Source organism: Habropoda laboriosa, unplaced genomic scaffold (assembly GCF_001263275.1).
Source record: "Habropoda laboriosa isolate 0110345459 unplaced genomic scaffold, ASM126327v1 scaffold9, whole genome shotgun sequence".
Lineage (NCBI taxonomy): Eukaryota > Metazoa > Arthropoda > Insecta > Hymenoptera > Apidae > Habropoda > Habropoda laboriosa.
The window spans coordinates 1,692,665-1,708,004 of record NW_017100191.1 but is presented as its reverse complement, the minus strand read 5'-3'; the positions used below and the strand labels follow the sequence as shown (position 1 = coordinate 1,708,004).

The 15,340-nt window shown below is 43.4% G+C and overlaps 1 protein-coding gene across 1 annotated transcript in view; it reads left to right on the top strand.

The window, feature by feature from the left end:
* LOC108580360 (dopamine D2-like receptor) overlaps nt 1–15,340 on the top strand; it is a 171,433-nt gene that overhangs the window by 155,213 nt on the left and 880 nt on the right. Inside the window, exons 2-5 of the mRNA XM_017944094.1 lie at nt 6,377–6,486; nt 7,760–8,012; nt 9,391–9,491; nt 13,582–13,776. Of these exons, the coding sequence (XP_017799583.1) occupies nt 6,377–6,486; nt 7,760–8,012; nt 9,391–9,491; nt 13,582–13,776 (659 nt within the window). The remainder of the gene's footprint in view (nt 1–6,376; nt 6,487–7,759; nt 8,013–9,390; nt 9,492–13,581; nt 13,777–15,340) is intronic.

Below are 15,340 nucleotides of genomic sequence, written 5' to 3'. Positions count from 1 at the left end.
CCGCTAACCTTCGAGTTTCAATCAGGAGGATCACTTACCCCGTTCGGCCAACTTTCGATATTTCGCCCGTATCGATTGACCTGCATTTGTTGAATCGTCGAAATATCCAAGACAATCGCTAATTAATCGGCCCAACGTTGATAGTCGACTGAAATAACGTCGCACGTTCTAGGCATTCTGAACAGCGTGCCGCTCTATTGTCCGACATGTCAACTGGTGGCATCCATTGTTCTCTTCTGATTGTAAGACGTCCATCACATTCGACGTGTATAAATACACACGAATTCGTATAAATGGCGAACGTTAATTATTCTCAATTAGCGAAAGAACAGCACGTTCAATAGACATATTCGATAAATACAGTCTTAAGGCGTATCCTGTAGCCGGATTTATGGCAGCGAGTCAAGTGGTCGCCGTCGCAGGCAAATATCGTTTCCTCAAAACATCACAAGTGTTTATTGGGTTGCCTGCGACACTTAGTCCCTAGGACCAGACCCTGCCATAAATCCTGGAGTCTCCGAAGGGAAAATTAGAAAAGTGGCCCACGACATTTGCCAACGTCGATGGGCCACTTGACTTTAACGATGTCCAGAAAAGCGGAGATTCCACAGAACACTTTCTTCGGTCATTGTTCACTCCACCCTATGGTAACGCGCTAAGGGCGAAATGGAGGGAGGTTGCGATGCACCGGAGTAAACTGATCGGTGATTTTAGAAAAGGAAAAATCACCAATCAGGGTGTCTTTAGAAAGGTGGGAGTCTCCGTCGAGGGAAACCGCGGAGACTCCGGGAGAAAGACATCGCACCTCGCAGAATAGACTCTAGACCTCGAAACAAGTCAGAACGTAGACTACACAAATTAAACTTAGTGTTTCAACCTTCGTAACCTTAGTACATTAGTCGGCACACACGTGCAAAAACCGGCAACGCTTGGACGATCGAAAGATCAACGCAAGCCCTGACATACAGGGTGTTGAATAGATAGACACGTACATATGTATCAGATCTAAGTACTGAGCGGAATGTCTCTGATTTAAGTTACAGGGGTTGGTAATGGAAGGAGGAAATAAGTAGAAAGAGGAAAAGGGAAGGAGAAGAAAGATTGTTTCGTCCTGGTCCTCCTAAGTGAACTCGTCAGCAAGGCTACCTAGGAGACCCTTACGATAGGCTCAGCTTAGAATTTCTATATACCGGGTGTCCAAATTTTTTCCCGATCAAACTTCGTCAGCACGTTCTACGGGTACAAGTGAGAAAAAAATGTTATATAAACACAGGTGGTTTGAAGCTTTGTTAAAAAGTTACAGGAGCTTTAACGAGAACTAGCGAGAGAAGTTAATGTTTGCCCCTCCGCTACTGGTGATGGAGTATAAAAAGCACCGCTACAAAGTTAATTCTTCCAATTACCATATAAGTGATTACCTAAAGTCGCAATGCAGTTCATATTTGAGAAATCTGTTCGGTACAAATTACCCGCGTATCGTAATCAAGATTTGAGACGGTATTATCGATGCAATACAGTGTAGGATTGACAATGCATAATTACTCCTCGACTGCTTTCTCTTGACGTCTCTTTGCTAAGGTCGCTGGAATAATACAAGGCTGACTGGTCACGTTCCCTTGCTCTCTAATTATAGCTGTTCATGTACCGGCTATAAATGCCGTAATTATGCACGTATCGTGAGGAGGCTTCATCGACCGGAAGTGTCGCTTTACCTTGGCCTTTCCTGGGATACCTTCGGCGCATTCTCCATCCTGAGGGAAGTGTGCTCGGTTCCGTCAAGAGGAACTGTGATACGTCTAATAGCAAAAATCAATAAGCATTTCAAGATTCAAGACTTCCTGCGACTTATTAACACGACGGCCACCCTATAGATTTTAGTACATGTATACACGTGAAACGAGACTATTTCACACGGATTAGTCGACGATCAGTGGTATTTATTTCGGACGTATTTGCGATTAATTATGTGGCGCGGCGGTTGCAGCGGAAAGTAGATCCTCGAGCAAGTTAGCGCGCGTCTATTTAGAAAGCGCGTCGACGTGAATCCCCTCTTGACAAGGGAGACGCGTTACCGAGCAACACGCAACAGAGTTATGGCTCATTTAACCCGGTGTTGGGGAGCTCTGGATGAAGGGCTTTGGATGCAAAGGTACGGTTAAAATAAAGCACCGGCTGGAAGATGTAAAACATACTTCCTTCGCGCACAGAAACGGCGAAGAAGGGGGGGAAAGAGGTTGTGCACTATTTTTCGTCGCTTCTTCTACTTTGTTCCCGCGGGAATTATTAATACCGGTTATAACCGTAATATGCGAGCTACCAGGCAAATTCTAAACGAGCAAAGCAACAACCGACCCGCCCTAACATCCCCTGGTCACCGCGTGTTGGAATTTGAAAATTTCCAGAATATAACATTTTCCACGGATCTTTCCTTAATTACCCGCATTTCCAGCGCAGAGCACTTTCTCGTGTACAGTCGTCGTTTCGAGAAACATTCTACGTACTCACGGATATCATTATGCTCTACCTAATAGAGAATCGCGCCGTCTAGTTTCGTCCTTTGAATGTGGATAATTTTGAAAATTTCTAATTGTTGCAATTTTATCGCGAGAATGCTAGGTCCGGAAATTACGAATTCCAGCTTCAAGATGCAAAAGAGTTTCCACTGAAACGCGATGATAATCTATGTTCAGCAGCTTAAAACGAGGGACTTTATTCCCAACCGGGTGAAACGTGTTGGAACAAATTTTGCATATTTCGCGTTATAAGCAATAAGGATAGCAAGGCTGATGGCACAGAGCATACTGGCGCATAGAGGATAACAAGGCCTGGTTCAAACCAGACAGAGAACTCTGTCTAGCCGTTGAACGCGCACATGTCGCTCTTAAATTACTTCGTCCTAAATACTTTGGCAAAAACATTGACATTTTGGCCGAGGCTCGAAAGGTGGACAAAGACACATTGCAACGATGCTTATTCCTATTCAAATCTACATGATCAACTCGTTCGAAGGAAATTTTCTCTCTTTCCTTCGCATTTACCTACTCTCGTTGAAGCGCGCGACAATTTGCCGTACGATTCTGGCTTCAAACGATGCCAGCTACCGCCATGAACCATTTAGACTAAATTCCAATCTTCTTATGCAGCAATTTTCGTTCGCTCGTTCTTCTTGTTTGGTCACAAATTAAGCAACATTTTCTTACACTTTTTAGCTAGATTTTGCAACTGAATCCCTTGAACGTAGACGACTGCATGCTATTTGTAACTTCAACCTGCGTATCTTAGAAGATTAAAAACATACGGTAATTCCCAGAGGATCGTTTCGTTTTTTAATTTTTGTCGGTAAGTGTATATACGAAAGTTTCATAAAAATCGGTGATTATCACTTGGAGCGTTAATTATTCTTGGCGAAAACTAACCGGCGACGTTGCGACGCAGAGAAAATTTTTCGTTTGATGGGAAATTGATCGAAGGTGTTATATTTTTAAGACAACGAAAGAGGTATATTTTTACTTCTACTTTTAGCGCTCCAGGCGTTCGTTAACTTTATGTGTCGCTGCTTCGATACTTTCATCTAAGTAAATGTAACAATTGTTCTCTGTAGCGTACCCCTAACTCTCGAGTATCCTTTGAGGATCTAAAGCGATAGCGTTTCCAATGTTTAATAGCATCCCAGAGGAAAAACGGACAGGTATACGTATGTACGTGTATATGTACATATAATATAGGGAAAGGTAGTCGGTGAAATAAAGGTGAAAAAAGAGGGCGCGTCGATCGAGAGCAGAGATGACAAACGCGAAACGTCTCTTGGGTTTTTTGCCAAGCGGCGGTGTTTCTTTGTCGAGGGAGAAATAGATTTTCCTGTGAACCGTATAGCTTGATTTCATTATACATTATAATTGGAGGAAAACCTACTCGTGCTCCATTAACACGCGACTCGACGGGAAGTACCGTGATACTCTAATGGCGCAATTACCAAGGAAATTACAGGGTAATTAGTTAAATTTATTGAGATATATACTTCTTAGTTGGGGGGGGAATTTTCACAAAGAAGAGAAAAAGAAAACTGTGCGGGAGAAATTTGTGAAATTTTCGGGCGTACGAGTATTTCCTCTATCTAAAATTTTACTCCTGTTTTCCGCGCATTCGCGGTTTTATCCTTTTCTGCTTGTTTCTATGTCGCTTGAACCGTGCGCTCTGGTTAGGAATAACTGGAAAAACTAGCATGTTTACATTAAATCCGCACATTTTCCCCGCTGCTTTCTACGTTTCAGCAATTTCTCTGGGAAATTTTGCCCGCGGAAAAAAAAAGAAATGGCTTTCCACGTGCTCGACTGTAAAGTAAAGGGTAAAAGAAGTAACACATTGTAACGCGCGCGCAAGGTTGGTACACACGTATACGTGGATATAGATCTCTGTGACATAACGATGTCATAAACTATCGATAGGCGAAGTCGTGTTACGCTCCAGTTTCACGTACGCAAAATACAGGATGTGAATCTGTATGCGATGTTCGACTACCACCGAACGAAACTTAATACTATTCCCTAATACGCTGTACGAGTAATCATGACTCGTGGTGCAGAATGTGATCGATCACAGCGAAATTGGACGGTCCGCGATTTATACCGGTCGCTTCCTTACGCACGAATGTGCAAATGAATCCTTCATCCCTCGTCCTTTGATTCACGCTGGTGTAATACCCACGACACATAGCAACCAAGACGGACCACACATCGGAATGCAAAACCCCACCCATCAAAAAACCAATCGATGTTACACACGTCTAAAAACCAATCGATATTACACGCGTCTAAAAACCGATCGATATTACAGAAATTCAGAACAAAGCACACGCATCGGAATTATTCGATATTGTGATAAGGGGAAGGGCAATTGTATAAAAGAAGAACCGTTGGAAATAAAGGTAGTACGTTCTTAAGAGGGTCTTCTAGTGTGACGGTTGTTTTTTTTAGGCCTTGTTTGCTAATTTATTACAGAAGTACGGTAACAGTTATTAACATGAGCTTTGTTCCTATGTATATACTTGTCCTCGAAGAATTGTCACAAATTTTTTTTGTTGAAAAACAATTAAATATGGCTGCTGTGGAACACGTCTGACAGGAGCATGAAAAAAAAAGTAGGTCCATGGTTGTTTTTTTGTTGAAAAACAATTAAATATGGCTGCTGTGGAACACGTCTGACAGGAGCATGAAAAAAGAAAGTAGGTCCATGGTTGCCATGATTTGAGCTGTTCTGCTTATCAAAAATAAAAAAGTCCAATTGATTCTTATTTAGTATGCATGTCGTTATGGTCGGTAATAGAATAAAAGAAAAATATTGAAAATTAAAAAAATGGCGGCACTTTGAATATGAAGTATCTATTTTTTCGACATTTTTTCGTCTTTCAGAGGCTCGAAAAATCAGAAAAATGTATATTTTCGAAATTAAATTAAATTTCGATGATTTTCGTGGAGAACAGGTCGAATGAAAATAGAAAAAGGGAAGCGACTAGAAAGGAAAAAAAGATTCTAGAATACTTTCCCGGTATATCCCACGATTAGTGTCCGTAGTATTGAATAATTGTACCGGGGCGGGTTTACCTGTAGTTCCTACAGATTACGAGGGAGTAATAATTGTGTGGGGAAATGCAGGCGCTTTGAAATCCGCCGGTTTAACGGAAAATGGACAGAGGCGTGTATGTAGGTAGGCTAGTGTGCGATGGGACGCGTTTCGACCGCGCTTGATTTCGTACTCGAGGCACGGTTGTTTCGGATAAATCACGGGGCTAGCTCCACCAGCCAGATGTAGCTCTGCGCTTTCGAGAATAGAAAGACGGATGAAGACGCGCCGCCGCCGGCTCTCAAAGAGAAAACGAAGGGGTACGGGGATGGACGGAATGAAAGAGAGGGGAGATATAAAGCTCATCTCTTGATTCAGTCGAAGCGGCCTTTGATTCTCACCGGAGAGCTCTTTTCGAATGCCTTTTCCACGGCGACAAGGCAAACAAGATCGTCGTGTATGCACTAGTCCGCTATTTTTCAACGTAATAAAAAAATGAACGCTGTAAAGTTTGAAATTTTCCGGCTAAAGTGTAAGAATGACGTGATTCCATCCATCAGTAGGTACTTTTCATTTTCAACCATGGTATAGATGTTTCGCTGATTGCACTGATATCAGCGCAATTTGTTTCGTTACTTTTTCGTTCTTTTCTTTTCTCTTTATTTTTTTGGCTCATTTGAATGGAACGCCCGGTGAATCGGAGATCATTAATTCGCATCGAAACAATAGCCGTGTCGGCGGAACGATGAAAGGTAATTCGACTGGCACGATTCGCGGCGAGCTTTAATCTTCACAGTTTGTTCGTTTATTTTTCCAGGTAAACGGATCGTGGAGTCTGCCCGGCTTTGTCTGCGACTTTTACATCGCGATGGACGTCACGTGCAGCACCAGTTCCATTTTCAACCTCGTAGCAATCTCGATAGACAGGTGAGCGGTTCTCTCGTTCCTCCACTTGGGGAAAGAAAAGGAACGATTCCACCGAGATTCTTTTACCCTTGCCGAATCCAAACGTCGCTTGATCTTCGTCGCTCTCTGCCCGCCTCTGAAACTCTATAAAACTTCTCTTTATCGTGCGCGCCCGATCGTTCGGTACCGAAACTCCGCACGTTTAAATCAAACTAATTTACGAAGCTTTTGCGTATCGACTGTCCTTTACAGTCGAGACGAGGAACAAAAAAAAAAAGCAGGATGAAGGGCGGTAATAATCGTAATTCGAGATAGTGTTTCGCAGTAAAGTACAGGCCCCGATTGCATCGGGTTCGTTTTGCCTCGGCTGATTGCCGAAAGAAAAAAATTGGGAAAATCGTGAAAAGGGAGCGGAGCTGATTTAACCGGTTTACGTGACGAGAATAACAGGCCCGAAGGCAGAGGAAAAGGGGCTGAGGTTGCTTCTGTGACGCTCGCAATGAGTTAGAGTTGAAAGGGGCGGGCGCAAATTCTGTAAATCAAATTTTGGCAAAGGCTTTCAAATGACTACCTGCAACTTGAACTCGAAACAATCTGTTCCCGTAGCTTGTTGTACACTGAAGAATTCGCAACAGCAACGTTAATGTTATCGAATACAGATCGATTTGAGAAAGTTACAGAGAATTTATGTATCGTTGGGGAGTTTCAATTGTAACTACGAAATTCATAGTCCAGCTTCTTTTCCTTTTCTCTTTCTCTCTCTCTAAGTCTGTATTAAACGCGGGATCCATAAATTTTCGATCGCACCGAAGGAAAATAAGCGAGCGATACAGTGGAAGGCGCGCTCGAATGAACACGGAAACGTATTCGTCCAGAAATGGTACAGCCAAGTGACTAATACCCGAGCTTTCTCACATCTGCATGTTAAAATATGCATCCTGCGGTGCATAAAAATGGCTGCACTCTACTTAAAGCCGCAGAATCGGAATTTCTCCGAGCGTGTCGCGGTCCCTCTCTTCGGCCAGAAATCTCCGGGAGCAACCGGTAATTTAGCGATTTAATTAATCAACCTTTCCTTCCGACATCTCCGTGGACTTTTTAATGAAAACGAGTATCTCCCTGCTTGGTGATAATATATCGTTCCAGGGAGTAGAAGTGTAGGTAGGAAGTGAAGGCACGGAAACAAGGGAAGGAAAGGTGTTAGAGGAGAGAGGATCCCCAGGTTGATTTGCGGTAACGTAATGCCCATCAAGCCGGGACACTGTACGATACGCGAAACAAATTTGAATTGCAGATACATAGCGGTGACCCAGCCGATAAAATACGCCAAGCACAAGAACAATAGAAGAGTGTGGTTGACGATACTGTTGGTCTGGGCGATATCGGCCGCGATCGGCAGCCCGATTGTTCTCGGCTTGAATAACACCCCCGACCGAATACCGGACCAATGTCTCTTCTACAATGCAGACTTTATCATCTACTCGAGCCTATCCAGCTTCTACATACCTTGCATCATCATGGTGTTTCTCTACTACAATATATTCAAGGTAAGAATTATCGACACCCGATATCGAATTTAATTAGACGTCACCTGTTACATTTGTGTTACGCTTGTCACGTCCAAACTGTGCACATTTCTCAGGCACTCATTCGACGATTTAGATATTCGTTGGATTATTCATTTGAATAGTTTTTAACCCTTTCACGACGGCGGAACTAGCCATCAGTACGCCACTAACGAACGAGTCGTCGTGCCATTAGTGCACACCGTACACATTAAGAGTGTTTCGCGTTTTTTCAAATCTTAGAGGATTTCGTTGGAACAGCAAAGGACTTAAGGGTGTATCGGATAAAGGGAATGTTGTCGAGGCCTTGCTCTGTATTTTAAAATAAATCTTCACCTTGAGTTGTTGAGGCGCGAGCCAATGCGACGCGCTTACTGGATATAACCGGCGCTAGTCGCTAAAGGGTTAAGTGTACGATTAGAAATCGGTGAAAAATTGATCCAGTCGGTATACGTTGAATTTAACATCGTAATAAGTAAAAGATTGTATCTTAAATATTGGTCATTTGGCACACGAGTTTTCTCGTCTCTCATAAATACAGGAATGTTTCCTTCCAAAGTAGAACTTCAATTAAAATAATGTCGTTCCTCTACGTAATTGAATTCAGCAAATCGCTAATAGGTATTTAAACGCCATGTGGAACAAAGTGTCCCGCGGATCTGCTGGCTTTTGCGATTACGCCGCGGTTGATCATAAATACAACTGTTTCAATGTTTGCCGCCGCGCGAGGTACACAAAGAAATTTTGTTTGTTCGGTTGCTTTCACTCGTTGCGTTATTAATTTCCGATGATATCCAAAATATCCCGATGTGACAATTTGCATAAAACGGCTGAAATTGAGTGCGACATAATTGTCCAGCGGTAATTGTTATCATGTAGCGTGATACAATTGTCACCGTAGTTTTCACACGTTTCAGAAACTACAACGTATGCACCTACTTTGCGTACAATGTACCGTTCGATTGAAAAAAGAATCACTTCGTCCTGTGACCATTTTCCCGCGGCGCTATGGCACGCGACGTGAAAGTATAGCCGAAGGATTTAACGTCAGAGAAGGAAACGCGATATCCTTGGAAACATCGATACGAAACGTGAAATATCCCCCTTTTATATTCAATCGTAACACGTTCGCGAACCTTGCATTTTTCATAATGCATCAACGAAATTTTCTAATATATATTTCGACACGGGAAATATGTATCTCCCCCTCGGTTTTGATGTGTGCACTCGATAATAGGTGTCACGGGTTATCTGCCTTATACCTGCACACAGTACCGGAAGATTTATTTCCACCCCTGCTGTTTTGCCGCTCGGTTCTCTGATTTATCTTGAAACGGCGATTTCAATTTACCATTTCCAGGCGCTGCGGAACAGGGCGAGGAAGGCAAGGGCCAATAGAAAACCGAACCTGGGCGACATTAAACCGGGCAGCATAATCGAGAACATCGCGCACACGCGCAGGTAAGCCGACACATTCGATAATCGCGTTCTTCGTCAATTTACCAAGAATTTTCTAGGAATTTTCCGCCGCTGCTGGTTGAGGGAGCTAAAAAAATTGACGTAGATTCTTTCGTTGAATTTTATAGAAATTAATCGGAGCGTGAGAAAATGAAAAACGTTTTGGTAATCCTTCCGAAAGAAAGGAAGGGGAGAATCGAAGCCGATACTTCGTTGATGAACCAGAGAATTGATCCTGGAACGTGTTGTTTCACCTGCATGTACCACTCTCTGTTGCATGTTACGTTGCACGGGGACAGGCACGCTGTCGGCATCGTTTAATAATTCATACGCGACAGCGTCCTTGTCGAAATTCGTACGAGTGTCACCTGTATACCTACCTACTCCCTCGCATGAACATTTCAACCGAAGAAAGCGCTGAATGTAAACAAGAAATCCTTTCAGAAAGAACTGAATAATTCTTTCCCATATGCTTGTCCAACGGTTAAGATGTTAGGCTAACGTCTTGAGAGGGTATTTCCATTTGGAGACGACATTTCTAGGCGATCTTTAGGACAAGAAATTAGTAGATAATTGTAAACGAATGGAGTTGAAATTTCTCGTACACGTTTGCTCGCGCTTCAGGAGAACGTAGTGTAATTTTTACGCAATAATCTTAATTATTTATATAGCACGGACGATAGAGGGAGGTCTATTTTATACGTGTGCGAAATTTGGTAGAGATTAGTTGGTTCGTTATTGAGAAATCGTGGCAGCCAGTTTGCAAAACACGGTTTCGAGTGAAACGCGTTTAAAGTTTCTGCGCTCAGCGTTCTCCACTTTCTCGAAATCATTGTAACTTCGTCATTTCGTCGATCTCAGGCGTAGAATTTCAGCAGCACACTTTCAAGACGTTACACTTGGAGGAAATGCGATAAATAAAAATCGGTTTTTGACTTCTTCAAATGGGAATACCTCGTTAATGGATATCTTTCTGTGTTGTACTTCTCGGCGAGGCAGTAGCGCGACGAATCAATATCAGACCTTTAACACGGTGTAGATGAAAGGAGGACAAAGGGTTTAAAAGGGGCGAATTTATCCGCGAAAAGACGTACCGCCTTCGTTTCGAATGTGTCGCGTGTTCCTCGAACAGGTCACTTTTTTCTTTCTTTCAATTTTCCCGCGATATAACTTTTGCATTCCAATGAGACGATTCCTCACGGAGATTGGCGTCGCCTGGTGAGAATATGTCGCTCGAGTGGCAAGGGCGAGGGTGAAAGAAAGGCGGAGGAAAAGAATGGCGTGTAGAAAAGAAGGGAGAGCTAAGGCGAGGTTAAGCCTCGGAGCATCTCCGGCTAATACGGTTTTCTCGCGCGCGAGCTTCATTTCCGTTGTGTTCCGGGGTCGGCATACTTGCCTTGAATAGCCAACTACTTCGCCTCGATTTAATTGCCGGCTTTTGTGCCCGGCTGTTCCTAAGTGTCGTACGTTTGTTCATCGATGAGAACCAGTACCCGAACGATCTCTCCTCTCTCCGTCGTCGCGGCGTCTCTTCCTTTGCCCCGGGGAAACTGAAAGGCACGTATTTACTCTTGTTTGCTGCCTGAAGATGATTTAATACCTACTCTACCACCGTTTTTCCTTTCTTCGCAAGTAGAAGAACGCCCTGAAGTGCAAGCTTCCGATGACTCGACTCAACTTAACTTCCTTTTTTCTCTTCTTCTTGATATTACACATCCGACGTGTGTACAATCTTTTTTCTGGCAACCAACGACAGGGGATGGTTCGAAGTCAAACATTTCAAATTGACCGGGTTAAAAAGTTTTAATCCGGCGTAAGGTGTGTGTATGTGTGTATTCGAACGAGACGGTAGTAGATGGGCTCGAGAGTGGTATTAACGACGGCACCGCAGTCCCCTAATTATTATTTATAGGTCCCTTCCAGGTTCCTGCGGTTAGGTAGCATTATGTATAAACACCCCCGATAAATTAGACTTAGGTGTTTATAGCAGCGGTCACATTTTGCTTGTACGACCGCGTCTTTTCCCCCATGAGTCCTATCTATTCGACATAATCTGCGGTCTGCTTCGTCTTCCCTTTGCCCTAACCCCTCTATGCTCTATCTCCGGACATCCTGTATTTTTTATATCGCTAATAATTTATTTTTAAACAGAAAGCGTGTCCTACCCGTGTTCGCCCATGACAAGTGGCAGTCGTTATTTCACTTTTATTAAACTTTGCCTCCTGCCGTGAATAGCCAATGGCTGTTCTGTTACGCTGGCAAATAGTAAGGATACTATAGGTACAGATATTGACCCTGTTTGTATAGAAAGTTGGCCACGGGATATAACATCGATACGGCGGAACTTTCCAATTTGTTTTCGTTGTTGCATGATTAAAACTTCGGGAAAGAGAATTATTATTAGTTGTTTTACCTAGAGATCGGATGTGGTGGGCGAACGTCGCGAAGACCAAGGAGCTATCATTCAAATCGAATTACGAATACCCAGCCATTTGCCTATCCAATCTGTAACGTCATCGGCTCCCTGTAATCCAATTACTCCGTAACACGCGTCCGGCTGCTAATATCCATATTATCCGGATAATATGACAATCGAATTTCCTGTATAAAATTATACATATGTGTATATATATCCACGCACGAAATAATTGGAAAACATTAGCTTGTGACGGTAATAAACTGGAGGTGTTGCGTTGCGAAGAATGTTCATTTTGAAAAATCACAACTCCACCGATATTAAACATTTTCATTGAAAATAATTTCCATAATGTGCGATTGCCAACGTGTTGCAAGAAGATTAATTCCGCGTATATGAAAATCCGTGTCTCTAAGAGAAAGAAAGTGATCGAGACTTAGTTTACATTTGAAAAAAATCATGCTCACAGTTTAATGGTCTAATTCGGGATTAATTCGCTACAGTTTTCTAAGCCCGGGTACCACTATCACTGCAGAGACTTACAGTAAGGAATTGGAGATCGTCCACGAAAAACTGAAGGTACCCGAAGGACCCTAATCCTTTGCATGACCGTATACCAGACCGTACATAGCAAGCACAACTGTACAAAAATTGTTCTACCTGATCTCGCATGTTCCCCTGATTTATCTCTGACCGATTTTCACTTCTTCCCGCTCACCTGACAATTTCCTTAGGCAAAAACAACATAGGAAGCATTTTCGGAAGCAGATTCGGATTTTTCTAAAGGGGAGAGTCGTGCAGTACCGGCCAAAGCTAGATCTCGCTTATGCTGTTAGTTGACTGCACTATTGATGGAAAAACAAATGAATACTACAGCTCTGAGCAACGTATTCCGGCGACGTTCCTTTTTCTTCAGTATTACCAGAGTTCTAAGACGTTTAACGTTTACGCTGGTGTTCCGTATATCTACCAACTAAGTAGCTGGCCGGTACTGTACGACAATTTTTCGTTCGCTGCAAATTACAACTTTTTTATTTCTACCAATTATTTATCTTTATGAGAAAATTTGAGAAAAACCATTTGTCCCCTTTTATCAAGCACCCTTTGTACTACAAATTACTTTTTTGAAATTTCATTTTTACCAACATTAGCCCAAGTTATAGTACAAAAACTTAGAGTGGCCGGTACTGCACGACTCTCCCCTACGCCGAATTAATGCTCTTGTAATACGATGGCAGAAGTGTATCGAACATTATGGAGATTATTTTCTGTAAAAACGTTCAATTTCAATGGATTCGTGTGGTTTCTCAAAGCGGTCAGCTTAAAACCGCGGGAACATTCAGGATATTTCTACCCCCTTGCACTGTTGCCTGTGGTGAAGCTAGAAAAAAAAACTAATCTCGAATGATTCTCGAAAGATATCAAAGGTCCGAAGCACTTTCCCCCAAAAAAGGTAGAATCACGTTTATTTTAGCAAAAGTTGGGATGGGCGCATTCAACGAAGTAAAAGCTCTTCTAGATCCTTTGTTCGTAGGAAAGTTCGGAAGAAAGTCGCACCGGGCATATAGTCGCTTTCCAATATATTACAGCCGCGAACGGCACGCATCGTCGAGGAATACTAAAAGCATGCTAAGTGTAGAAGCTTTTTTTTAGAGGCTATTGACTAAGATCACGTAGTGGGTATTCTGTGGCAAGGTTTGCGGAGACTGCACTCGGGGCGGCAGCTCTGGTGGCGCCTGGCATGGAGGAGCCGACGAACACCGCGTCCGGGAGTAACGAGGACGAGGACGAGACGCCCCTTGATCCTGTCGTGGTCATCTCGAACGACAAGAGCACCGAGTTCTTTTTAGCCACGGTCGTCGAGGAAGCAGCGTAAGAATTCGATAGAGTTTCTCGATTCTAGAGCCTCGCGCGGGACACGAACGTTCACGCTACACTTCTCTCTTCTTCTCTATCGACGAGAAATATTCGCAAAAAAAAAAGAAATCACCGAAGTAGAGACTTTTACCGATGTTTCTCTTGGGTACAATGCAGTGTTCGAAAGTGAGTAAAGAATTCGATAGAAAATTTCTCGATCTAGAACCTCGCGCGTGGGACGAACGTTCACGCCGCTGTTGTCCCCTTGCTAATGACGAAGAGTATTCATGAAAAAATAAACAAAAATATAGAGAGTTTCGCCTAGCGTTTCACTGAATAAAATACGGTGGACCTATTGAAATTTGGAGCGTTAAATATTCGCCATGCAACCATAGTAACGATGGGCTAAAAACAATGGTGGAGGAAACAAAGCAGCAGCCGGACCAAAAGTCAGTTGGCATTGAAAATCGGTGGAACACAACGAACAAACCAGAGAATACTATTTTCCTGTTCATCGGAGGAAATGAATTTTCAGCGACACAGAAGAAGAGTTCCCAGCTGAAAGTTCCACGTTAATTGGTTGGATTCTCGAATTAAGATAACATCGAGTAACTCGTTTGCCGCTGCTTCGTGTCCGACTGGTCGTGTCCTCCTTTTGAAATTCCTCCGAGCCACCGTTTAATTGTGCTTTATCCTTCTGGTTAAAAGACCGTCTCTGGGAAAAAAAGGAGGTTAGACCGGGTGAAAAGGAATCCGCAAGGCTGGATCTCTTATATCGGGTGTACAAGTCGAATAATTCATTGGCGCAAAGAATTACTCGGCGGCACGTTCGATAAAAATAGGAACGCGAGTGCCGATAAACCCGGTCCACTGTGAAATCGATTCGTTTGTTTGTAGAGTATCCATTGGTCCAGCATGTTGGAGTGGTAACCATATTGACTGGACGCGGAAGACACGGTCTCTCTTCATCTCTCTCTCTCTCTCTTTCTCTTTCAACTCGATCGATCCCTTCGTTTCGCGGTAACGAAACGTAAGTGAAAAAAAAAAGGAAAAACACCGGGCAACCGCTATTGACACTATAGAATAGGTAACAAATGGCGGAGAGGGGTGGGGAGAGACGAGAAGAGAAGAGAGGCAGGATTCCTTGATTTGTCCGCGAGGGAACATGTGTACAGCATACCCATATCCACCTCTGGATTTTCGAATCGCGGCGGTACAAGGGTTTCTGGCACAATACTAGCTCAACAGTGAAAATCGTTGCACGGCAGTAATTCCGGAACACGCTGGCTAATCGTAAGATCGATATGTATGGCTCGCGCACGTGGAAACCATGTTCCCACGCACGGATGTCTTTGGGACTAATCGCCGAGAGCGGTTGCAGAGCTACGCTGCAGCAGAGTTTGGTCACGTAACTCGCTTTGTCGCGGCCTGTATGCGTATACGCGCGTCAACGTGCTACCGTATACGTGCAAACCAGTCGAATAAAAACACAAGCACACGCGCGTTTGTCATTCTCGGGCGAATTGCCTGGAAAAGACTGGGGTAGTGCCTTGTAATTTTCGATCGATGTACGTCCTTT